At 43.6% G+C, this 26,396-nt stretch overlaps 2 protein-coding genes and 1 pseudogene across 4 annotated transcripts; 1 reads left to right on the top strand and 2 right to left on the bottom strand.

The window, feature by feature from the left end:
- Positions 1-878: 878 nt before the first annotated feature.
- Positions 879-8,686, bottom strand: LOC111501728 (E3 ubiquitin/ISG15 ligase TRIM25-like; annotated as a pseudogene).
- Positions 8,687-10,784: 2,098 nt separating this feature from the next.
- Positions 10,785-14,813, bottom strand: anapc10 (anaphase promoting complex subunit 10). Of its 3 annotated transcripts, none has more exons than XM_004575854.6 (6): positions 14,657-14,813; positions 14,007-14,122; positions 13,654-13,744; positions 13,360-13,480; positions 13,188-13,289; positions 10,785-11,274 (listed from the first exon to the last, which is right to left on the bottom strand). In XM_004575854.6, the coding sequence occupies exons 2-6, from the start codon at positions 14,119-14,121 to the stop codon at positions 11,095-11,097; spliced, it is 609 nt and encodes a 202-aa protein (XP_004575911.1). In that variant the 5' UTR covers position 14,122; positions 14,657-14,813; the 3' UTR covers positions 10,785-11,094. The 3 variants fall into 3 exon arrangements, with proteins under 3 accessions (XP_004575911.1, XP_076738534.1, XP_004575912.1); XM_076882419.1 differs by having other exon boundaries at positions 13,188-13,272; positions 14,657-14,812; XM_004575855.6 differs by having other exon boundaries at positions 13,188-13,241; positions 14,657-14,811.
- Positions 14,814-14,828: 15 nt separating this feature from the next.
- abce1 (ATP-binding cassette, sub-family E (OABP), member 1) lies at positions 14,829-25,198 on the top strand. The gene is made up of 19 exons (XM_004575853.6): positions 14,829-14,983; positions 16,056-16,197; positions 16,281-16,366; positions 16,485-16,582; positions 18,049-18,166; positions 18,928-19,065; positions 19,154-19,223; positions 19,608-19,704; positions 19,827-19,916; positions 19,990-20,111; positions 20,238-20,362; positions 20,741-20,837; positions 21,206-21,265; positions 21,340-21,398; positions 21,639-21,749; positions 22,181-22,323; positions 22,749-22,871; positions 22,951-23,062; positions 24,809-25,198. Exons 2-19 carry the CDS (start codon positions 16,095-16,097, stop codon positions 24,854-24,856), a joined length of 1,800 nt encoding a protein of 599 aa, XP_004575910.1. The 5' UTR covers positions 14,829-14,983; positions 16,056-16,094; the 3' UTR covers positions 24,857-25,198.
- The last annotated feature ends 1,198 nt before the right edge of the window (positions 25,199-26,396 follow it).

Raw genomic sequence — 26,396 nt, forward strand, 5'->3', positions numbered from 1 at the left:
GATGGCCTCCTGCTCACCTTGGAACAGTTCGCAGCAGAGTGTGAAGCTCATTTTTAATTGCATACAAGAGATCATTTAATTTTCTTTCCACAAGATAATGCATTTGTATCATCTGTATAAACAACATATTTAATCAATTTAGTAATATTACAAATATAATTAATGAAAAGTACAAAGAGTTTTGGATCAGTCACAGATCCTTGAGTTACCCCACATTGACCCTTTTAGATGCAGTTTTATTAATTTGCACACATTGTTGTCCATTTTCCAACCAGGAATAGGCTACACATCTTATTCCATATCTCTCTAATTTCCTTAATAACTGATATGAACTGATATACTTTGTTCAACTACATAAGACTGGCCCCCTATAAAATCCAAATCTTTAATAAATAAAAATTAATAAAGTTCCCAGTGTTATTGTCGTTTAAGCAATGAAAAAACTTGAGGCCCTAAAACTGTTGAATTATTGCTTGATTATGTTGGTGATAATTATTTCCTCTACTTACTTTGGAGTCTAGTGGAAACTGTTTTGAAATACATTTCTCATATGTCATTCTGATTTCTTTCCAAAGCGGTTGAATATTTTTGCCACAACAGAGAAAGAGTGCACTGTTGATTTGAATACAATTTCAAGTAAATTTACAGGTAACTACAGACAATTAATCATAAGATTTCAGACTAGCAACTATAAAGTGATTCTGAGCAGAGAAGAAACAGCACAACAGTGAGCTCTCAACAGCACTATAAAGACACATCTCCTGGATGCACTGGTACGCATCTTCAGTGATGTATCCTAGGGTCATCAGGTGTTTCAGGTCTCACAACATCATACACCCTCGCCCAGGCGACCCAGCCGGGGGTGATCAGGCCCCGACTTACGTACCAGTAGCTACCCACGGATCAGCCCTCTTGATCCACAGCCACCTTGTGGCTTTCTCTGCCGCTTCACTCACAGCCTGGATGGCCCTCTTCTTGGCTGCCCCAGCCACGCCCAGCCGGCCTAGGACTTTGCAGAGTGATCGTCCTGCAAAGCCCCTACAACCCACTTCTATGGGCTCATAGAAAGTCTTCCAGCCCCTTCCCCTGCACTCCTGCACTAGCTCCTGGTACTTTCCTTGTTTCCTTTCATTGGCCTCCTCAATCCGCTCTTCCCAGGGCACTGTGAGTTCCAGCATGATCAGCTGTTTTGAGGCCTCAAAAATAATTATCATGTCTGGCCGGAGTGATGTTTTTGCAATGTTCTGAGGGAACTTTAGTTGTTTACCCAGGTCAGCCTGTAGCTGCCAATCAGAGGCTGTGTTGAGGAGGCCAGTTGTCAAATGTGGGCGCACCTGGGGTTTCTCTCCAGCCTTAATAAAAGAGATTGCCTTCCTCGGAGCCTGATGATGCTTGCTGGTGCTGATTGCTGAGGCAATCTTTTCAGCAACTACTCTGAGCACCTGGTCGTGCCACCAACAATACCGACCATCAGCCAGGGCCCTTGGGCAGCTGCTAAGGAGGTGTTCTAGGGTCCCTCTTCCAGAGCACAGGGGACAGGCAGGTGTCTCGCTCTTTCCCCACAGATGGAGGTTTGCTGGGCTTGGCAGGGTGTCGTATACTGCCTGCACTAGGAATCGGATCCGGTGGAAGTCTGCCTTCATGATGTTTGCCCAGGTGACCTTGCGCTGCAAGGTGCTCTCCCACCTTGTCCATGCTCCCTGCCGCTTAAGGCCTACAGCTCTGCTTACTCGCTCCTCCTCCACACCTGCTCGGACCTCTTCCTGGAGTAGCTGGTGTCTCTCCTTTCCCTGTGCCCTGCTGACCTGGGCCTTTGGGAAGTATCCCAAGCCTGCTCCCCCTGTTGCTAAGACCCCCATCAGTGTTTTCTGCCTTAGGCGTGACTCCGCCACCTCAACTGCCTTCTCAGCCTTCCACTTTCTTCCTGTCCTTACCTCAATACCTGCTGATGCCACCTTGCAGTCTTTAGAATCTCTGTACTGTAGGGCTTCTCGTGTGCGAGCCACCTTGAACTCTTCAGTGAGACCACTGAAGGGTAACTGCACGCTGTTACTTGCCCCATACAAGGCAGTGCTGGTGAGACTGCGGGGAAGTCCCAGCCACTTACGAAGAAAGCCACTGATCTTTCTTTCAAGGGATTCCACAGTAGTTATTGGAACTGTATAGACAAGGAAGGGCCACAGGATTCGGGGCAGGATGGAATGCTGGTAGATCCAGGCTTTAAATCTTCCAGGCAGGCCGGGACTTATCCACCTTAATGAGCCACGCTCCCAGCTCCTCATTTGCCTTCAAAGATAGACAAGAAAAAAACAAAAAAACTAGAAGCTAAAACTTCTATTTCACTTTAATAAACTCTGCAGTATCTCCATTTTCATAAAGACCAAGTCCAGCATAGAGCGGCTGAGTGAATGTGGTCTGGACTCTGTGGAGGAGAGTCATGGTTTCAGAGACGCTGTAGAAAGACAGAATACCTGCTCTGTGATCCAGGTACACTCCTACTCTGGAAGACCGAGGACCTGAGAGGAGAGTTCGGACTTTGTTGTGCCAAAAAATATAACTGTTTGTGTAACAATGGAATGACCAAGATATGTCATTGTATCCAAATACACATTCATTTAAGCTCCCTGCTCTGCTGATATTATTGTATGCAACTGCAGAAAAGTATTAAAAATTCTGCAACAAATGAATGAAAGAAACTTTAGCAACATCCACTACATGGCATGGGAACTTCTACAACTAAATAAATGACTGTAAAATAGCAACATCCACCACTACTACTAACCCTTCAACTACTGCAACTACAACAATGTCTGCTAGAAGATGTGGCAACTACTGCAACAAAATGAAAGCCTAAAAATACACTAACAACTGCTACTGTGCACGGCAAGTTTTGCAACCAAATTGGCAGATGAAACCAAACCAGCATCTGGTAGAAGATATGACGACTAAATAAAGACCTGAAACCACAATACCCCTCTGTGAATCGCTACCTTATAGTGGCTTGAGGGGTTTTTGTGTCCTAGGGATGTCAGAGGCTATGCTGTCCAGGGGCATTTGCCCCCTGGTATGGTCTCCCATGGCAAATTGGTCCCGGGTGAGTGATCAAACAAAGAGCGATTCAAAAGACTCTTATGAGTACATGATCAAGGGAACTGTTCTGGTCTCAGAATCTCATCTCTGCTGGAACCAGCACTCCTGGAGAGGGGCTGGACTCTGTCTCTGTCTGGAGTTGCCCTTGGTGAGAGACGACGGGCTGGGGTGGGTATCCTAGTATCCCCTTGGCTTGCTGCCTGTAGGTTGGGGTTTTTCCCAGTGGACAAGAGGGTTTTTTCCCTCCATCTTTGGGTTGGGGAATTAGTCCTGACTGCCGTTTGCCATTATGTGCCGAACGACGCATTCTTGGAGTCCCTTCTTGGAGCCTCCCGGATCTGAACCCCAGTGGTGTTTTGTCGTTGACCATTACCATGCGGAAGGACCCATGGGAGAACAAATCAGGGAGTGCTAAGTCTAAACCATAGCATCTCCCCATTAATAGCCAATCACAAATATTACCTGTTTCCATGTGTCCAATATTTACTTTGAATTATGAACTGTCTGGGAGTTTTCCATGCACAGACTGCCTGACATAGAGAAGTCCACAGCTTTGCAAGCCGAATCTTTAACTGCCTGATAATAAAATAATGTGAACTGCTAGATTGTCTAGATTGTCTCTTGAACTTTTCTTAGCAAAAAAGAACTCCACAGTAGCCAAGTGGCTGAAGGCTTTGACTTTGGGTGGTCTCAGAATCTCATCTCTGCTTTTTGCAGAAGATATGGTTTTGATGGGTTCAACAGGTGATGGCCTCCAGCTTGCACTGGAACAGTTGTACCCGAGTGCAAAATGGGGGGAATGAGAATTAGCACCTCCAAATCTGAGGCCGTGGTTGTCAGCCAGATTTGGCTGTAGTGTCCCCTCCGGATGAAGGACAAGTTCATGCCCCAAGTGGAGGAGTTTAAGTATCTTGGGGTCTTGTTCACGAGTGATGGAAGATGGGAGTGGGTGATCGACAGACAGATTGGTGCTGTGGCTGAAGTGATGCGGACGCATACTGGTCTGTTGCGGTCAAGAGAGAGCTGAGTGTAAAAGTGAAGCTCTCCATTAACCGGTCAATCTACACCCATACCCTCACCTATGGTCACAAGCTGTGGGTAGTGACTGAATAAACAAGTTCATGTGGGGCTTCCTCTGAAGGGTGGCTGGCCACTCCCTTAGAGAGAGGGTGAAGCCATCCTGCATGAGGCCATCCGGGAGGGGCTCAGAGTAGAGCCGCTGCTCCTCCGCATCAAAAGGAGCCAGTTGAGGTGGTTTGGGTATCTGACAAGGATGCCTCCTGGGTGTCTCCTGGGTGAGGTGTTCCCAGCATGACCCACCGGGAGGAGGCCCTGGGGCAGACCCAGGACACACTGGAGAGATTATATCTCTCAGCTGGCCTGGGAACGCTTTGGTGTCCCCCTGGACAAGTTGGAGCAGGTGGTTAGGGAGAAGGAGGTCTGGGTTTCTCTGTTTAGGCCTGGATAAGCGGAAGAGGAAGGAAGGAAGGAAGGACGGACAGACAGATACCACAACATCTGCAGAATGGCTACTTCTGCAACTCAACCAGTGACTAAAACTATAAGAACATCAGCAGAAAACAATGAAGAATTCTGTAACTTAAAGGATCAATGAAACAATAGCTGCTATAAGTATTGTCTACTTTTGAAACTAAACAAACCTCAGACTACAACATCTCCTGTAATGAATGACTGAAACTACAGTATCATCTGCAGGAAAGCATGGTGACTTCAGGAATTAAATCAGTGGCTGAAAATATAACATCTACAGGAAAGCATGGATAATTCTGTAACAAATAAATGAAGGAGACTACAGCAATATCTGCTATTAGTCATGGCAATGTCTGCAACTCTGCTACTCCAAGTATAACAACATCTGCTATATGACACAAAAACTACTGCAACTAAATTTAAAACTAAAACTACAGCCACACCAGCAGCAAAGAGTGATTGTAACTAAACAAGCCTAAAACCACAGCAACTTCTGCAACTAAGTTAATAATTTCTTTCTTTTTTTCTTTTTTTGCCTGTCCCGTTTGGTTCTTTTGCCATCAGAATTATTGTCTAAAGGCAAAGAAAGATGCCCAATGGACTTGACTGGGGAAAAGAAAAGGGAGAAAGAAAGAGGGAAAGAAAAACAGCAGGGAAGAGGAACGGTGATAAAGGGCAAAAAATAATGTGAATATAACAGTAAATACTAAATATTGTGCAGTACGTAGGATTGACAGCCCACGGTGTGCTTTGAGGTAGGAGCCAAAAAGGGTGTAGTTTGTATGTGTGAGCACCCGTGTGTGCACCTGTGAGCATGAGTGCGCTTGTATTTAAAAGCTTCCTTCATGTAATGATCTGCTAGAAGACCAACGGAGGGGAAACCGTGCCACTCTCCCTGAAAAAAGCTGAAGAGAGCCCCAGATGAGGGGTCGCTCAGCAGCCGCGGAGCAGGAGCAGACCGCCCCGACTCCGCAGCAGCAGGGAGGCCCCACATATACTTTGTTACTATATTTGAATTTAAGTTAATAATTTCAAATATAGTAACATCTGCTACTACTGACACTTTAACTACAACCAAACAAATCTATCTATGATAAGATACAGCAACTACTGTAACCTTAAAAGTCCTGGATTTAACAGTCGTGTGGCAAAAAAAAAAAAAATCATACAAGCATGCAGTGACAGTCTCTTCTTCAACTTCTGCAGCCAGAGGAAATTTGTAAATGAGAGACAGTCTCCAACAACATATTTTTGTTTGTTTGTTTTTTGCTAAACACGTCACTCATGACCAACGAATCAAACCTGTTTGCTTAACCAAAGCAGAGAAAGAGAATCAGGATTCGTCCAAAAGCAGCTAAACAGGAAGGACACAGAAAGATACTGAATCATCTGCATGAGTCAGATCAGGGTTTAGAGTGTATGTGTGTGTTTCACTTGTTGTGCTAAGTTCATGGTTGAACACCTTTGTACTCTCTGACAAACACATCAGTTTCCTCATCTGCATAATCACTGGGAGACTTTGGAGGCGGGCTGTAGGCTGCTCATCCAATCACATGTCAGTAACACTACATTGTGCCTTCTGCTGGTTTTTCCAACATGTTCTCATCCCAAAACGTAACATACTACGCTATGAGACAACTTGTTGGTATGTTACGCTTTCGGCCACTCAACACGTCTCTATGTTATGCGTTCAGAAACAGGAGAGAACATGAGAACCGTTGGGACATGTACATTTATTTTACTTTTTTAAAAATTTTTTATCATCATGAATCGCTTTGGAAAACACTATCTAACATGATTAAGGTTGTGGTTAAGGTTAGGGATAAGAACACAGAAAACAGACCAGCAGAAAGTCTAAGTTATAGCCACACCTGATATAAAAAAAAATACCAGTAATGAGTTACATATGCCACAGCAGCAGATGATTCAAATCAAGATTTTCATTTCAATATTTCTTCAAATAACCAAATAACTCCTCAACAACAACAAAAAAGAAAGAAAATCAGCATGTATCAGTTCAAACATGTAACAAACTTCACACAGGAGGGTTTACATTAAGCAAGTCTTCAGATTGAGTGTCTATAAAATCCACATCTTCTCTAGTAGAATACATGTGATTTTGTGTGCTGGAAGGACTGAAATTAAAAGTCTTATTCAGAGTGTAACATTTGGTCTGTGAGCTTAGACAATACTATTCATAATAAAACAATTACATTTATAATACTAGTGTCTTCTTGATATAAAAACTGAAGTTCATTAATGTTTGTTCATTTTTATTAGATTTTATGATCTTCTTCATACAAGCTAATTAGAAATTGTTTTCGGTCTAGCAGAATTTACTTTCAAAGAACTTTCTGGTGCCACTCTGACCTCTTTTCAAAATCTCCATCACTGTTGACAGCAATGCTGGAGACCAAAGAAACAGGAACTAGCCGTCCCTCAGTGACTTCTGTCTATTTCAGTTTAATATCTCTGCAGTGTCTCCATGATCAATAAAAAGACCAAGTCCAGCATAGAGCGGCTGAGTGAATGTGGTCTGGACTCTGTGGAGGAGAGTCATGGTTTCAGAGACGCTGTAGAAAGACAGAATACCTGCTCTGTGATCCAGGTACACTCCTACTCTGGAGGACCGAGGACCTGAGAGGACAGTTTGGACATTCTTGTGCAAAAATTTGCAACTTTTTCTGTCACAGCTCAATAACCAAGAGCTGTCATTAAATCCAAATCCACATTCATCTGACTCTCCTGCTCTGCTGATAGTCTTGTATGCGACTGCTGCATCAACTCCACCCCCTCTCCACTTCACCTCCCAGTAACAACGTCCAGTCAGACTCTCTTTACTCAGGACTTGATAATAATCAGTGAATCTGTCTGGGTGATTAGAGTAAGTCTGTTTTTGTCTCATTAATGTCACTTTTCTGTTCTCTTCAGATAATAACAATTCTCTGTGTGCTGTGTTTGGATCCAGTGTGATTTCTTGTGAATATTTTAAGAATCCAGCTCTGATCTTTGGCTCTGCTGGTGACAGTAAAACATCCTCTTCAGTGACTGTCAGTGAGATGTTTGTCCATTCCTCTCTCAGAATGTCCTGTAGTTTATCTCTGGTCTCTGACACAGCTGCTGTCACATCCTCAAAGTAGCTCAGAGGACGAATATTGATGCTGGATGAGTGTGTGGACTCACTGAGTGCTGACAGTGAGGGGTAGTTGTGTAGAAACTGGTTGTGATCCTCTGTGTGTGAGAGCTGCTTCAGCTCGCCGTCTTTCCTCTTCAGCTCAGCGATCTCCTGCTCCAGCTTCTCCTGAAGCTCTTTGACTCGACTCACTTCAGTTTCCTGCTGGGATCTGACCTGCTGCTTCACATCAGAGCTTCTTTTCTGGAGGAGACGGATCAGCTCAGTGAACATCTTCTCACTGTCCTCCACTGCTTTATCAGCAGAGCCATTGATGGCCTCCACCTCCTGTTGAAGCAGCTTCACATCTTTCTCTCGCTCCTGGATTCTCTGCTGGATGTTTAGTCGTCTCACCTCGAGCTCCTTCTGCTTCTCAGTCCTTTCTGCTGCAGCTGGGACTGTTTCATGGCCTTTATGATGAGAGCAGATGTTCTCCTGGAGCTTCTTGGAGGGGGCCACCAGCTTGTGTTTCTTTAATGGAGCTGCATCATAGTGAGGTTGAAGGTGTTTCTCACAGTAAGAGGCTGGACAAGATAAACAGGACTTGATAGCTTTCAGTTTCCTCCCAGTGCAGACATCACAGGCCACATCTTCAGGTCCAGCATAGCAGTGATCAGCTGGAGCAGCTTGGAGTCCACTCTTCTTCAGTAACTCCATCAACTCTGCTAACATGGTGTTTTTCTCCAGGTCAGGCCTCAGTGTGAAAGTCTTCCTGCACTGAGGGCAGCTGTGGATTCCCTTCCTGTCCTCTTCATCAAAGTGGGTTTCGATACAGTTCATACAGTAGCTGTGTCCACAGGGAATAGTCACAGTATCCTTCAGTAGATCCAAACAGATCCAACAAGAGAACATTTCTCGATCTAGCTGATCTCTTTTCTGTGCCATTTCTCCTCTCAGTAAGAGTGTCTCTGTGAGTTTCTGTTACATAGTGGTGAAACTATTCCAGAAAATATGTGGACAGACTGGAGCTGCTGTGCTTCAGGTAGAAGAGGGAGGAGTTAACAGACTTTAGCTTTTACCAGGAAGAACAGTTTGAAGTAGACACTGTTTAGTAACTTTAAACATCATAGGTCTGTTTGTAGTTTGCATTTTTATCCGTTACCTCCTAGTCAGTTAAAAATCTGTAAATACATAATCAGCAAATGCAAACAACACTTGCAAATAAATATATATTCAGCACCCAATGAGACCACAGCAATATGTATAACTGCAACTCCTGCAAATGAGTCAGCCTCTGAAACTACAGGAATTATAAAACTGTAATGGCTAAAACTAAACATGGCAAGTATCTCAAGATTTGCACCTACGCTTACGGGTGAAAGTACGACTGCAATGAAGCAACCATTGACACCATGCCTGCAACTAACAACACCAACATTGTCAAGTTAGTGAAACTGAAATGACTGAAACTTGAGTAACTGATACAAATAAATTATACCAGCAGCTGAAACTGGTGCAACTAAATGAAATACCCAAGCTACATCACCATCTGGTGCTAGTTATGGAAACTTCCACATCTTAATCAAACACTGATACTACTTAACATCTGAAACTACAGATGGAAAGTTAGGCAGCTAAACTGCAGCAAGAGCTAGTAAAAGTGAAGCTAGAGCAACTACTGTGACTACAAACTGCAGCAACATGTGAATCAGGCCACCACTTATGTGACAATAAAAAACTGAGATTTTAAGTTTATGCCTTGCTGCAGAGTTTTGTTCCAAGGAGTTTTTGTTTAGACATATAAACAGTGAGTTACAATAGTCCAAACATGATGAAACAAATGCATGTATAACCACCTCCAGTTCAGTGTGTGACACTACAGGACTTAATGTAGCAGTGATAAGTGATAAAAGAAAGACGGAACCAGAGATTTGAACATCCAAAGTAAGAGGAAAGTCAAAAGTTACCCCAAGGTTCCTGATAGACGATTTCACAAATGTCGAAAGGGGACCTAGAGCTTTCATCATTGTAAGTGCATGTCTGCCAGCACAACGCATTACTGTAGGGCTGTTCGATATAACGATATATATCGGATGACGATATAAAAACAGCTATCGTTTCAGTTTACACTATCGTTTGTTTCGTGGCGTCGTAAAATAAACTGTTTACGGCAATATGTTTTCATCGTTTTGATGGTCACTGTAGTGGCTATATTAATTTCTTAAAGTTCTCTCTTTCTCTTATATTTTATATAACCACACTACGGACGGACAAGCGCCTGTTTTTATGCGTTGTAGTTAGCAACAATGACAGTAACAGCATCGCGTGTCCGCTTGTTTATGTACCACATAAACCTTTCACAATAAAGCCCAAGATCCTGTTCAGACTTTTCAAAATAAACTGAATCACGTGAAAGAGCAGATTATTTACAGATGAGAAGTAAAAAAGAGCCGCCAGGTGCTAAAAAATAAACCTTAGACTCAAACGTTAGAACAGGCTTTTCCCCACAGCACGCCATGTAATAAATACTCACAAAGAAAACGGCAGCCTTTACAACTTATGTCTAAAAATGTATAGTTTCATGCATCGGTTAAAACACTGGACTCCAGGTACGCGACGCGCAGCTGGAAACACTTTCCGCAAGTCGAGCTGCCCGAGATTCACATAATTTACAGAAAATGTTTTTGTGATTTATATCGTTATCGATAGAATTCTTATATCCGGATATGAGATTTTGGTCATATCGCACAGCCCTACTCAAAGGGGCTCAAAATATGCTGAAAAGGAAGTAGATATATTAGAAACAATAAGGGTCCCAATACAGAACCTTGTGGCACACCATAGGTAAGGGAAGTGAAGGATGACCTGCACTTAGAAACCGCCACAGAAAAGTGGTGGTCAACCATATCAAAGGCCGACGTGAGGTCCAACATCAGCAGAATAGAACATTTTCCTGCATCATCAACGTATTACTGTTTTCAAACCTCATTTTCTTCAAGTAAAGCAACAACATCTGTGACTAAACCAAGAAGCATAAGACTGAGCACAGCTACAGAATCAAGTTATAGTTTTCTACACGAACACAGTCACATTCTGGATTTTTGAAACATTTATTTTTACCTTTTTATTAACAATCCACAACAGGAAACAATGTGTAGGCACAAACGTTTTTTTATACTGCGAGAGACAAAAAGGATAAATTTAGGAACCAAATTCATATCAAAGCATTCACTCTGTGTGGAAACTCATTGTTAAAGCATGTAAACCAACACTGACTGGGTCTATGACTCTGACTGAACATCTTTAAATATTCAACACTGGCAGCTTCACTGATGTTCCTCTCATTGATAATGATCCAGCTCCAGATATAAGTCTGTTGGGGTTCCTGGGTCACGTCCAGATCACCTGATGGTCCGGTACATCATAAAGTCGACCGTGGTGCATCGTGGGAACTTGCCGATCGAGCTCTCCTCCACGGGTGTGTAAACTTTGATCTGCCTCATGTGCGTGTCTCTCCCGTTCTGGTGGTTGGCCAGCACGGCGATCTGGATCATGAATGTGCTGATGGGCTCGTTTGTGCGCTGAAAAACACACAAACGCGCACACACACACACAGAGTGACCGAGCATCAAGCCACTTCTTTAAAGATACTTATAATCTGCTAATTTTAACTACAACTTTAACCACCGGGAGGCAGCGTTTTACCAGCAGGTGCTGTTCTGTTTAAGTTCAATGTTTCTGTTTTAGGTGCTCCCATTGAGAAGAATGTGCTGCTTAAATAAATATTACAGCAGCAGTCCCCAACCTTTTCTGTGCCTTTAAGGTGTCGCAGATAAATACAACAAAATAAAAGCAGTACCATTACCAAAAAAAGAAAAAAGATTTATACATAACACATGGGAAAAGACCCATAGAAACAGAGTTAACCATAAAAACGATGAAAACCATAAATTTCACACCTGAGCCTCAACTCTCCAGTCGGTGGCCCAGAGATTGGGGAGCGCTGCATTCATTAGACTGACTCACTGCTCCATCTTGTGGTACAAACTGGTATTACATAACAGCACATGCTTTTCTTTTACATTCTGTTAATGTTGTAGTGACATTTTAAACATTTTTAACCATATTTAAACACAAGAATTTACAAAAACGTATCTCTAGCTCCCCTGAGTTGAAAAACAAACAAACAAAACACTCAAGTGTATAGTCACTGTCCAATCATAAGAGCTGTAGGTTACTGCACTTGGTGGCATGTAAAGACCCCCACAAGTCTTAGGTGGAGAAGCGCCGCCTTATTTTTTTGCATTACGTCTATTTTTGCAGGAACAGTGCTTCACAAATTTATCAGACCACCGGCCAGTGTAAGGTTTATGCCACCCTAAATGAACAGTATTTATAATTATCAAATTCACTTTTTATGTTTCTGTAATGGTTAAGTCCCCAATGTGTACAAGCAGAAGCACCCAGTGCTCATAAAACGTTCATTTTTAATGCTAATAAATAATTTTTGCTGTTATCCATGCATTTTTTTAAATTTACTGTCTTACCAAAAACAAAGAATAAAAGTGTAAAGCACAATATTATTTTTGAATCAAGATTCCAAATTACATTTATTTGCTTGCATTCATAAAAACTTTTTTATGGTGGTCGAATGTTATGTCTGAGTTCCGGCTCAGGTTTAGGTACAAAAACATGAATTCAGTCATTTTTAATTTTGTTTGTTTGTTTACACGTTTTCTACAGAACTTCTTTGTTCTCTTGATTTTAAGATAAGATAACTCTTATTGTCATCGCACAGTCACACTTTGTACAAAAATACAGTGAAATTAGAAAACTGTCCCCTTTCAGCACTAAACACAACAAAACAACACAATAAACTTTAAAGTGGATAAAAAGTGCAAAGAAGGTATGAATTAACGAATGAATGGTCATTGCACAATGAACGAATAATTTTGTTATTCGCTGTACATCATCATAACCACAAACCCTTCTGAAAGCTTACTTCTACAACCTGCACCTCCTTTGAATGCCAACTACACGTCGGCTCAGCACAGACAATGAAGGCAGCGATTAAATGGTTCAGTGCTGATGTTTCCTTCTATAAAAACACTGAACAGTCGCCTGTGGAGGGAAATCTGCACACTTTCTAATCAGTAGGTGTAGTAGTTAACTGCACAGAGACTTTAGTTCCCTGACTTTGGCCATTATGGGAAAGAGTGCAAAATAAGGGCACAAATGTCTCTCTCCGTCTTTCAGTCACTGTGGCTGGGTGTCAGTATTTACATCTACACGTTTATACAGATGGTAAGCCTTCAAATGTTCCACAGTGAGTAAATGACTGGATTCTGTCCCCTGACCGAAGGCTTTACATTCAGTTACACCCTGTCGACCAGAGACAATCAGAAATGCAAACAGAGACCACAGAGCAGGATGTTACAGAGTCCTGTTTTGGTAAAATGCAGCATTTAAAGGTTGGAAAAATATTAATTCTTACCGGATTCATGAGAGAGATGTGAATCCATCCACTGGGCTCCACCATCTCTAGCTGCTGCAGAGGGGAAGACGAGGAAGAGGAGGGTCTGAGTGATTTTGAAACCTCCGGATGAAAACCAGATTATTTTTATTAATTATTTATTTTATTGAGATATATATACACTAAGCTTTACCCTGATTTCTTGAAGATTGTGGAAGTTGTTGCCGACTCGCACCGAGATCTTACTCGGGGTGTAGCTCTCGTCTGACTTATAATCAGCATAAATGCACAACATCTTCACTGTCGTCCTCCTCCTTTACTCCACAGGTCACATATTAAAGAAAGTGAATTAATGACAAAGCAAAAGAGTAAGGTTCTGTCAGCAGCAGCACACACAAATAAAATTAACAACACCTTCCAGTTAAAGATAATGTACATTTTCCAGGTTTACTTTAACTTCTCTTGTACAGAAGCTGGAAAACGTTACCTGAACTGTATGTTGACCAGGTGAGGCTGCGACCCATCCGACTGCCAGTAGGTCTCCAGGTTGTCATCCCTTAGCTGATCCACTCCAAAACCTGGACACGTAGAGGGCAAACACATCAGACTAGAATTGATCCCAACGGCCTCTGAAATTGATCCAAACGTGGCAATTGTGCAGTAAGGCAAACTGCTTACTACGCTATGGATATGCATATGAACAGCTCCAAGGAGAAAAATAACACAATTTCTGAGATTGTGTCCACTTCTGAAAGATGTTTACAGTCATCTGTTCACACAGCAGACTGTATGCAAGGGGGGGGGGGGGGGGGGGGGGGGGGGGTCTGAGGGAGTAGTTACCAGGTTTACAGGAAGAGAGGGACCACACCGCCTGGGAGCCAATCTCCCGAACCGTCCCGGTCCGCTCCAGCTGCTTCGGGTCAGCTCCAGGTGGTGTCTTGCTCGGTGTCGCCATACTTTAAAACAAAAAAACACAAGTTCAGCACACTCTGATGGAAAATCTGACGCGTTTTTCTCAAAAGGTTCATGGAGATCAGTAACCTAACACCAACGTCTATTCATGTTTTCGATATTTTAAGGTTTATTCACACTTAGTAAATACAACTTAATCAACGAAGCAAATATAACTGTATTTTAATAATAAGCTGACCATTAGGTAAAGTTCGGCTTATAAATATCACTACTGGCACCATCTATTTTAACTAGATTATAACCAGACGCAAACCTTTATGCATATTTTAAACATTTCGAGCTCTATTTCCATTTAATAGAAAATACAGAAAATGTAAGTTCTGTTTAGGAATAAGGGGACCTTTTGGTAAACTTCTTCGTCTAAATGACAAAGCTAGAGCATCCATTTCAGCTAAAATGTGACTTATTTGGGAGTTATTTATGACTAGCTAGTCGCCAGCAGCTGACACTTCTCAACTCTAAACGCTCTCAAAACCACTAAAACTCAATCTACGTCACAGTTATTGAAGCCGACTCACAGACGCGTTAGTACAGGTCTCCGGGGTGTCGTGTCAGTGCATCAGAAATACGGCTGCACGTCCAAAATAGTTTAAATCCGCTTCTATTTACACACTTCGAATCTCCCACTTTTTTGCGCCTCAGCGTCGCTTCTTATACACGTCACCAGCGCTGAGCAAGCAGTCGCATGCTAACTGCGATACTCCCGCCATCTTTCCTGCCGGCTTCCAGCCCGTGAGAAGAACACGTTGCTGGAAAAAAACAGAAGTTTCACCCCACAGTTTTTGTCTCTAAACGTGTCTTCTCTTCTAACCCCTTCTTAACCGGGTAGCTGGAGCCGGATAAGGGTGAGTTTGCGTACTCATCGCCCTGGATTTTATTGCTTTTGACGTTTTTATTGCCACAGAAACGAGCAGATGTCGGGCTGCTGGGCCTCCGCTGCTAATATCGTGAAGCTAGCTGTTAGCATTCTCCAATGAACATCCTAAACTTCGTTTCCACCGGACAAGCGTCTCTTTATAATTGGTCCGTTATCCAGTGTAATTGTATGGTTACAGCTTATTGGGAGTCAGTCAGTGTGGTTTCCCCTGTTTGCTCGTGTTGCTGAGAGACGGGCCCTGAAAATATTGCGTTTTCTTTTAACGACAGGATCATGCGCCAAATTCCATTCCTAAATCTCCCAAGTTATGATGTTTCACATCACTCACCGTAGCAGACAGTCATGAGATTATAACTCCAAGACATTTTTAAAGTGTTTATGGGTAGTTTATTAATTCGGCATATGTATGCACCACAGATCAGCACGTTATTGGAGGAGAAATCCCTAGTTTGATGCTCGTCGCCACCGCCCGTCATGCTAGAATACAGCTAGTTAAAATAATTAATATTATGAGTTAAATTAATGCCGAACTAAAAAGAAAGTTGGGCACAGATTGTTTAAATGAGCTGAAGCGGGTGTTTCCAGACACATGCTTACAGACGTGAAGCAACGATGAAAGGGCAGAATTTTAAATGGACCCTGGTGTGGCTCGCTCTTCCTTTACAAAAGACTGCAAAGCTCAAATGGGCCCGACTCCTGGGGGCCTAGATACGCACACACCAGACCAGGATCAGAATTAAAGACAGCAGGTATTAAATGCAGCCAGAGGCTGGTTTAGGCAGGAGATTTGCAGCACTCTATTGTTGAATAAAAAGAGTGTTTGTTCAGAAGCGAATGTGTTGTTTCAGCAGAGTTAACATTGTGCATGTGGACGCAGGTTTGACCCCGACTGCTGCACTCTACATTTAGAGACTTTTTGGATGGTTTTGGGCAGCTGCATGCTAATCATGACTCAGTTTATAAATTGTTCCTGTTTCTCTTTGTATGTTTAATCACATTTTCTCAAAACCAGCTCCTCAGATATCAATTTGTTTCTCCAGCTCCACAGGTGCTAACGTCCATCATTCCCGCCCTCAATCATGGCGGATAAGAACACCAGGATCGCCATCGTCAACCATGACAAGTGCAAACCTAAGAAATGCCGTCAGGAGTGCAAGAAGAGCTGCCCGGTCGTCCGTATGGGTGAGTGTGGAGATGATCGCACCGACGGCACAAACTAGAGTGAGAGAGAAATGTGTCTAAATGTGAACCGTGTGTGTCTTCAGGTAAACTGTGTATTGAGGTGACTCCACAGAGTAAGATAGTGTGGATCTCAGAGTCTCTGTGCATAGGCTGTGGCATCTGCATCAAGGTAATCTTGGCGCCTGAATATCTAGCAGGAAATGATCTTTTCACACTGCTTTTAGTCACAACGTTTAAACTATTAAGAGTGTGTTTGAAGTTTGTTTCGTGACTTTTTCTCCTTGCAGAAATGTCCGTTTGGAGCACTGTCGATCGTCAACCTTCCCAGCAACCTGGAGAAGGAAACCACACACAGATACTGCGCCAACTCCTTCAAACTGCACCGGTACGGCGATAAACCTCCAGTCTGTTTACCTTCACTTCACAGCTGAGCAGTGTTTCCTCTGACATGTTACAAAAACCTCGGGAAACAGGTCGGAATTAAGTTCCAGCGTAGCTGTTATTCTTGGATCGCTCCTTTAGTTCTGATCACCTCCACCATGTGCTATGATTCTAATTTTAGTTAACACTGGTTAATAGATAGTGCTTTCAGTTTTTGTTTGGAGGGTCCACAGATTCTCAGCCTGGAGGCTGCACATCAGGTCAGGTGTGGTTTTGCAGCACTGTCCAACACGGACTTCTGTTGGAACATCTCGCGGGATCTGAGGAGAAACAAGTTGTTTTGTTCACACAAATAAAAGAATCTCCCTGTGACTTTACTACTCCATGGAGATGAAATCAAAAGTGAAGATCGCTCTTTTGATTTCCTGGAGGAGATTTAGGATCCGTGAAAGGGGATCGAGCTCCACGTGATGATCTCAACAGCAAACAGAAGTTTACGTCCACTCAGGTCTACAACCCTGTGAGTGTTCTTCTCACTTGATGCCCTCTGGGTGGAAGCTGGACTCCTCAACTGAGAACCTGCTACTGCTCATAGCTGGAGAGCCAGCTCTGATGATCCAGACAAGTTGATGCTCATTCTCCGTACAACAAGAGGACCTTTAAAAAGTGAGAGGTTGACCTTGGAGGGGAGAATAATAAAAATAATGTTTCAACTGTTAATGATTTTTATGCTTTAAATAAAAGCAATAATCAGCTGCCTCTCCACTGAGGTCCTAACCCAGGGCTGTGATGGTGCTGTCCGAGTCGGTACGACCACCGTACTCTGAATATACTCTGTTGCAGACGCGAACAGCTGGACAGCCACTGTCCATGTAGTCATTCCTGAGAAGTTGTTGCGTGGTCACTGAAACAGCGGCATTCAAACCTCCGCACAGACCCTCGTCTTAACCGTCTGATGATGACATTTACGTCATTTTATGTAAGCGGACCCTAACGGGCTCATGGAGCTGGACAGAGTAATTCCTGATTAAAGAGAGGCAGCTGAATGACATCGAGGATCGTCACATCATGACAGGAAGCACAGCTCTAGTTCAATACCAGCAATTGGACTTTCAAAATAAAAGCATGGGACGTGACTAATCAGTCTTCAAGTCTCTGAAGTGCACAAACATACCCAGGTAGCCCATCTATGTAAAGAAACACTGCTAAGACTTTGGGTTTAAGTAAGAGCTTATTATTATTATTATTGCTCAGCAATGAAGTCATTTTAGAACCATGGCAGCAAAGAAAAGCCGTCAAACCAAAGCAGAAACGCCTGAAAGGAAAGCTGACACTAAATGATGGAATTATTTGATCATTAGCTTATGTTAAAGTCTGTTATGGTGGGTCAAGATGTTTATAGTGTGTGTGTGTGTGTGTGTGTGTGTGTGTGTGTGTGTGTGTGTGTGTGTGTGTGTGTGTGTGGTGCAGGCTGCCTATCCCCCGGCCCGGTGAGGTTTTGGGGCTGGTGGGGACCAACGGTATCGGCAAGTCCACAGCTCTGAAAATTCTGGCCGGAAAACAGAAACCAAACCTGGGGAAGTTTGATGTGAGTGTTCACACGACACACACACACACAGGCCAGCAGTCATGTTGCTGCTGGCCTGAGAAGATAATGTTTGGGTGGAGTTGCCATTTTTGGTTTGCTGGCCATCAGTTTAGCAACAGGAAGAGATTATGGTGTGGCTCCACCGACCGGTCGGGTAACTTTATCACATGCTCTTCTCACTGCTAACGATGGTTGAGATCTTTAGCCAAAGCCAAAAGGAAATTCTTGACTAGGTTCTAAAGTTCCATTTAAAAACAAAACTCCTCCCTTGTAATTCAGTTTGACTCATTTACTCATGTTGTTCAGCTCATTCATTGTAAACCCACAACTTACTGATACTTTTCTGGAATTTTTGCACTTTTGTTATTAATTTTCTTTAAGTATCCTTACAAATCCCATATTTCCTGTTAGTAAAGTAGAACAATTTGCACATCTGTTCCATAAGACAGATGTGTTGCAAGGAACAGAATTCAGGGACATTTACACAGTAAACCTTTTTGCTTGAAAAGCTACGAACAGATTAACTTGTGCAGGACAACACACCAAGTTATGGTTACATGGACTCTGTCAGCCCAGCTTTGCATGATTCACATTCAAAGTAATGCTTCTTTTTCTTATACTAGGCCTCAGTGCAGACACTCAGTTCATCATCCTGGATCTGATACAGACCCCGGAGTTTTTCACCCTCGGGGATCATTTCCACACATTGACCTCGTTGTCAGAAGCTTTGTGTTTTAATGATCCGTACTTTGAAATCCCAGAATCCTCCAGACTGGCAGGAGATCCTGACCTACTTCAGAGGGTCCGAGCTGCAGAACTACTTCACCAAAATCCTGGAGGACGATCTGCGGGCCATCGTGAAGCCGCAGTACGTCGACCAGATCCCAAAGACCGTCAAGGTTCCCGACTTTTCCTTGAATATATCGTTCCTGTTGGCATGGGCGTTCACTCTGATGGCCGGTTGTAATTCTTCGTCTCCACCTACAGGGGTCAGTAGGGGCCATCCTGAGCAGGAAAGATGACACAGACACGCAGGACCTTGTCTGCGAACAACTTGGTACACACACACACACACACACACACTCTCTTAATTACAAGCTGAAGAACCTTCATGTGGAAGCGTTTACACGCCGACTGTAAACAGTTTAGTGCCGTTATGAACAAACACAGTCGTGTGTTAGTATTTTTAGGTTGATACACACTATTTACTCTTGTGAGGACCATGTGACACATCACAGTTCATTGGAACAGAGTTATTTCATGGGTCATATTTAAAGAAAGCGTGTGTCTCCGTGTGGAGCTGATAAACCAGTTTGTGTGCAGAAACTATTCCTATTCTTAAAATAAGCGTTTAATCCCAGGGATCTTCCCCCTGTTTTGGATTTTTTTTAATGCTGCGTATAAACAACATTTCTAATTGCATCTCTGTGTTTGTCTGCAGATCTGAGTCACCTGCGGGAGAGGAACGTGGAGGATCTGTCCGGAGGAGAGCTGCAGAGGTTCGCCTGTGCTGTCGTCTGCATCCAGAGAGCTGACATGTGAGGAAACAGCCCGAAAGCTTATTTATTTAATATTTAACAAACGTATTGTTTTGTCTGTGAGCTGAGAGCCGAGCTCGCAGACTGACCGCCGTCCTCTTGTTTCTGCTCTTCTGCTGCAGTTTCATGTTTGACGAGCCGTCCAGTTACCTGGATGTTAAACAGAGGCTGAAGGCCGCCATCACCATCCGCTCACTCATCACCCCCGACAGGTTTGTCACTTCAAAGCTTCGGTTTGATCCCTGGAGGTGCACCGCCGCTCTTAAACGTGATGTTGCGTTGCAGGTACATCATCGTGGTGGAGCACGATCTGAGCGTGCTGGACTACCTGTCGGACTTCATCTGCTGTCTGTACGGAGTCCCGAGCGCCTATGGAGTCGTTACCATGCCCTTCAGCGTCAGAGAGGGTAAAAACGTTATTGCACCACACCTCTGTAAAAGTGTGAAGAAACAAGTGGTGGTATTTGTCCTTAATATCACTGTCGCTAAGTGGACCCAAAGCATGTCCTGATCTTCCTGCATCCTTCCTCCAGGTATCAACATCTTCCTGGACGGTTACGTCCCCACGGAGAATCTCAGGTTTCGTGAGACGTCGCTGGTCTTCAAGGTGGCCGAGACGGCCAATGAGGAGGAGGTGAAGAGACTCAGGCATTACCAGGTCAGTTTATGTGCCTAATCTGAATCACTGCTCATTTGCTTTGGCTCGTTGTTTTCTTTTTGTTTTTCTTCCCCTACCACTTTCATTTCCTGTCACGTTTTTCTTTTCAAAATAAAAGCTTCGTCACACGGGGCTGTAGTTCTATCTGCCGATTCCTTTTCTTTCTTGAGCTTTTTCGATCTTGTCTGTTTAGAAATGTCGTCATTAACCCTTTAAAGCTCACCACAGGACCAACTCCGTTCATTATTGAGATACACAAATTTTTATGAAGTGCAAGAAAAATGAAAATATTATTTTGCACAATTTGCAAAAAAGCAGCATAAGAAAATGAGCCGAGTTGCTTCTTTGTTGAATGTTTGATTGTTTGTTGTTGTTCAGTATCCGGACATGTCGAAGACGATGGGCGAGTTCACGCTGGACATCAAAGGAGGAGAGTTTACAGACTCTGAGATCATGGTGATGCTGGGAGAGAACGGTGAGCTGCGCTGAGGGTTTTAGTCTAAATCTCTGTGGTCAAGGTTTAAAAATGGTTTTAAATTGAACTTTTCAGATGTTTCATTCAGAAGCAGCTTTGGAGGCCGTCACACATTTTATCATTTCCAAGCCAATTTAAAAAAATCTAATTTAAAGGGTGTGAACCTGTAATTTTTCTTAGTCAGTTATTTAATTTCAGAGAAGAAAAGTTGCAAAATATGAAAAATCTCGTAGCTCAGACGAGCTCATTTAAAATGGCACTAAAGGAAAATAATAAAAATATGGATCATCTTGTTTCCTCTGACTGTTTCCCACAAAAATGGAAAAGCTGACACGTGCACGTCTGAAAGTGTGTATGTGTGTTTCCAGGCACAGGGAAGACGACCTTCATCAGGATGTTGGCCGGTGGGCTCAGACCTGACGGAGGAGGTGAGTCTCTCTCTCTCTCAGATGAAGCCAGATTAAACCGGACGCACCCACTGACCCTGAGCTCTGTCTTTCAGGCGAGATTCCCATCCTGAACGTCAGCTACAAGCCTCAGACCATCAGCCCCAAGTTCAAGGTCAGCTCTCGTTTTCTAACCGCGGACCCATGACAGGATCATCCATCCGTCTGTTTCACAGCTTTCAGCCTGCTGATTGATTTTAGCCAGCAAACTGAATTTACAGAAATCCAGGGTTCAGAGTCCAAAAAGTTTAAATAAAGTTGAACCAGACTTTTACCATTGGTTTTCATGATATGAACAATCTGCAGCGACCAAGGTCCGGACTCTGATGGAGTCGAGTGTGTTTTACGTTTTCAGGGCAGCGTCCGAGCTCTGCTGCACGAGAAGATCAGAGACGCCTACACGCACCCGCAGTTCATCACCGACGTCATGAAGCCGATGCAGATCGAGAGCATCATCGACCAGGATGTAAGAGAGAGACAAACAATTAGCGGCCCTCTAATTAACCTAATGCTAGCCTAGCCGCTTACCCTAACCATCAGCCTCACTGTAACCCTGACACTAAAACCACATTTGGAGTCTCAAAAATGCCCTCGAACTCGCGAGGACAGGCCCTTTGTCCTCATAAGTGACCACAAGTAGAGTAACGTTGTAATTTTTGATCCCCGCAAAGATGTCTAAAGAGGTACACACAAACACACTAACCTGATCTTTGTCCTGGATAAGGCGCCGATCCATCTTTTTCCATTTTATTTTGTTACTTGTGTGTCATCAGACTCAATTTAAACATAATTAAAATAAAATGTAAGGAGACTTTTTGAGCCGACTGGAGGGTAGAAAGCGTTTTCTAATGAGATACGATGAAGACGGGGTGATGAAGCTGCCTGCTCCGCCCACAGGTGCAGAACCTGTCTGGAGGTGAGCTGCAGAGAGTCGCCCTCACACTCTGTTTGGGAAAACCGGCCGACGTGTACCTCATCGACGAGCCCTCCGCCTACCTGGACTCCGAGCAGCGATTGATGGCCGCCAGAGTCATCAAGAGGTATGCGCTCCTCTCCCTGCTCCTCAAGCAGCTCCCTTCCTGTTTATCCTCAAACACAAGCGTCAACGAATCCACAGCGAGCGGCTTAAAACTCAGGATTTCTTTTCAGTTTTACTTTGATACAAAGTCAGACGAGAGCGCGTCTTAATAATCATATTTCAGGTAATCTCCTCGTTTCAGCTTCATTCTTGGACTCTGTGAGTAGCTTTGCATGATTTACAGCTCAACAGTATTTTTGTTATTTGAATGGTTAATCTTTGCAGCGGTGGAAGATGGTAAGAAGTGTCTGTCATGTCTCAAAATATGTAATTAAGAAGGAGAACTTCCACATTGGATGACCTGAAACGGTCTAATTAGAAGGCCTCGTTGTTGTCGTGTGTCTCTGCCCGTGTGTGGCGCTGTTGTGACACGTCTTTTATTCGCAGGTACATCCTCCACGCCAAGAAGACAGCATTCGTGGTGGAGCACGACTTCATCATGGCGACCTACCTGGCAGACAGAGTCATCGTGTTTGACGGGCTTCCCTCCAAGAAGACTTCAGCCAACACGTAAGATGAACCGCCGAGTCTAAGCTGCTTCGTCAGCTCGCCGGCCGCCGCCACGGTAACGTGATGTTTGTTTTTTCAGGCCTCAGAGTCTGCTGGCTGGGATGAATCGCTTCCTGTCGCTGCTGGAGATCACATTCAGGAGAGATCCGAACAATTTCAGGCCGAGGATCAACAAACTCAACTCCATCAAGGTAACGCCACGACCCAACCTCCATGTTTATTTGAATCTTTATTTAAACACACTGACCGTCACACACGGACGGAATCTTGACACGAAAATGCAGCACTGAACTAATAATATTAAAAAGTAACTTCTGGGTGTGGTTTCAGCCAGTCGTGCATTTCCTGATTTTGGTAACCTGTCACAGGTGCCACTGCAGCCAGTTTGCTGACGCAGTTTATGATTGTAGTTGTTTTTATCGGCGCTTTAGTGACGTCAGTGCAGACGCTCAATGATCGTACTGAGGAGCACCAGTGTGAGGCTTCTCCTCCTCCTCCGGGGTGATGTGGAGGTTTTATGTCAGTGGTGACACATGACGAGTCCTCGCCCGTCAACACCGGGATAAATGATACAGAGCTGTAGTGATTTCATCGTGACCTGTGCCCTGCCTCACAGGTGTCAGGGATGCACAGAGCTCCACACAGCAGAGTCCAGCTGTGATTGGTGCCGTGCTTCAGCCAGGCGGAAATCAGTTTTCTTCAGATCTGAGAGTCTTACATGACAAAGATGCAGCGGGTAGATCCATAAACTCTATTTATTTTGATTTACAACATTCCTGATTCAACCCAAAGGACGTTTCTTTAAAGCTGATCTAACAAATAAAACCCATTTGTTAAAAAATAAATCAAAGAAACTAAAATACAAATCTAAACCAGTACACTATAGAGAGGGAAAGCATTATTATATATTATAAATATATTTTTAATGAATATATTTAGGTTCAGGCTCATTTCCAGCTCCATGTTTTTATTTCTTGGAGACCATTAGCTTTTCAGGTCAAAAGAATCCTAATTTATCTTGGTTGCACATACTCATGCTGCAGTGTGATTTGCTGTGTTTTAGTCCATTGTTGCCAGGCAACAGGATGACATATGTCATGCATAACAAGTTTTGTATCAACAAGTTTTGTTGAAATTAAACCGATGCGATGCTGTTATAAAGTGTTGCGGTGCATAAATACTCCAAATGGGTCATTTTAGCCCACTGGAAGGTGGTTGCTAGGCAACAGGATGACATATGTGATAAAGATGAAGCTGCGTACACGCTGGAAGCGACAGGGCGACCAGAGATCATAAAGTCAGTGACTTTCGACGAAATAACAGCTGGTGCAACGAGGAGGGTGGGAACCAAAATAGACTTGACTCAACTTACAGGCGAGCCAATGAGAGCGAAGAACACCGCTGACCGACATACAACCTGGTAGTAAAAGTGTTAGAGAGTTACCTAGGCAACTGGACCCTGGAATGTTCTCAGGCAATCAGTTGCCGGCTTCAAGGCGACGTGCAAGTTTGCAGAGACTGAGGACTTTTAGCTCCGCCCCTTCAAGCAAACGTTTTTTACGATTCACTGTTTTTGCCCAAAGCCTTGGATTTGAGCAGACGGTTCTAATCTCTTGACCTGCTCAGAGGCATTTAGTATTTTCTCTTAATCTGTTCAAACCCGAGGAAGCATCACAGTGCTCCTCCGGTTTCACTGAAGGCTCTTCTACCGTTACATGTGATCACTTAAGAGCTTTTACTGTGCTGAGCTGCAGTCGTCCACTCAGCTGTGGGGTTATTTAGAGATAATAATTAGAAAGTGTAGCCCTCCCAGCATTATATATGCTGCTGCACTACATGGAAATCTTTATGTAGGGGGGTAGACAGAAAAATCCAAACGGTGATGTCAGTGAGGAGGAATCAGTCCGACCTTTGACCTCTGCCTCATCTCTCTGCAGGACACGGAACAGAAGAAGAGTGGGAACTATTTCTTCCTGGACGACTAAGACCCACCTGACCAAAGGCGACTACCCAGCCGCATCTTGGAGCCGGCGCACGCTCAAGCGTTATAACCTCAACATTTCATGGCCGGCCTGCCAAACAGCAGACATATTAAAACTTTAAATAAAAAAACATTTAAGAAAAACAAAGAAACATCAGCCTATATGTACCGGACTGCATTCAATAGCAAGCAATGTTGTGAAGTGTTTAAAAAGTGCATTGCGTTGTGTGTGTGTGTGTGTGTGCGCGTCAGGCTGAACACGCTCGGCTGAATTCAGAGGCAGCGAGAATATTTTAACACCCGTACATTTACAATCAGAATAAACTGATGCTTCCTGAACCAGGAATGCTCCGTGTGTGTCTTTGTAAACACCTTACAGACTCGAGGCTAACACAACTCAAGTTTTATTCACAAAAAAGATAAAGACCCTACAACAACACAGAGGAAACCCCCCACAATCATATCACCACAAACGCTTTGTGACAATGGGAAGGAAAAACTCTCTTTTAACAGGAAGAGACCAGCAGGCTTGGGGAGGGACAGCCATCTGCTGTGACCATTTGGGGGTGAGGAGCGGAACAGAGAGTGACAACTATTCAGACTGTGCTAGACACCCACACGCAATTTAGATTCACTAGTTAACCAAACCAGTCACTGCAAGTGTTTAGACTGGAAGTAAACCAGAGTACCCAGACACACCCCAGGATTTGAGCCTTGTTGGTGTGAGGCAGCAGTGCTAACTGCAGACACCTAGGAGCTGAAATATGGTTTAAAAGCATTTTCATGAACTCTACACCCTTTAGATCAGAGGTGATCAATCAATTCTACAAAGGGGCCACATGAGAAGCTGGGACTGTTGTGGAGGGCCTCACCAATAAGTTTTTTGTTTTTTTGATAGTTGCAATTTACGGACGTTCCCTAAACACATCACGTTTTAGTCACGGAGAAAGGGCAGCTATAAATAAACAACTAGTGTATGCCTGTTACTGCACATGGTGTGCAGAGACCGTCATGTTTGTTTCATGTTAACCGGATGATGTTATGATACATATCATCCTGCTTCCACTGGGTGGCGCTGTAACTGTGACCTGTTATTGGCATGTTGAGGTCTCCAGAGTAGAGATTAAACAATGTGTGGGGTTATTTCAGCGTTTATTGTGACGGCATGCAGTCAGTGGCCTCAGGGTGGATTCAAAGCAGGCCTCTGAGTTAGCCTTGTGGCAGACAGAGAAAAGGAAATGGTAATGTTTGCGGTGACTTCCTCCTTGACTTATCACTGTCACAAGAATTTCAGAAAACTTGGCATTGAGGTTATGGTCACTGAGATTTTTAGTATGAAACTCCTACGTTCCCTTGTTCTCAAGTTGAGCCTGCCCAAAAGTGACATTGAGCTAAGCTTTTCAAAACAAGGTAGTTAATCAGAGATTTCATTGCATCATTTAAAAGCTGCACATTGTACTTACTCATGTTATCTTTGTCTAATAATAAAGTTTGATGACCTGAATCAGTTCTTCACGGCACTTCACTGAAGTTTGTTGTGCATT

The sequence above is a fragment of the Maylandia zebra genome, linkage group LG3 (assembly GCF_041146795.1).
Source record: "Maylandia zebra isolate NMK-2024a linkage group LG3, Mzebra_GT3a, whole genome shotgun sequence".
Classification (NCBI taxonomy): Eukaryota; Metazoa; Chordata; class Actinopteri; order Cichliformes; family Cichlidae; genus Maylandia; species Maylandia zebra.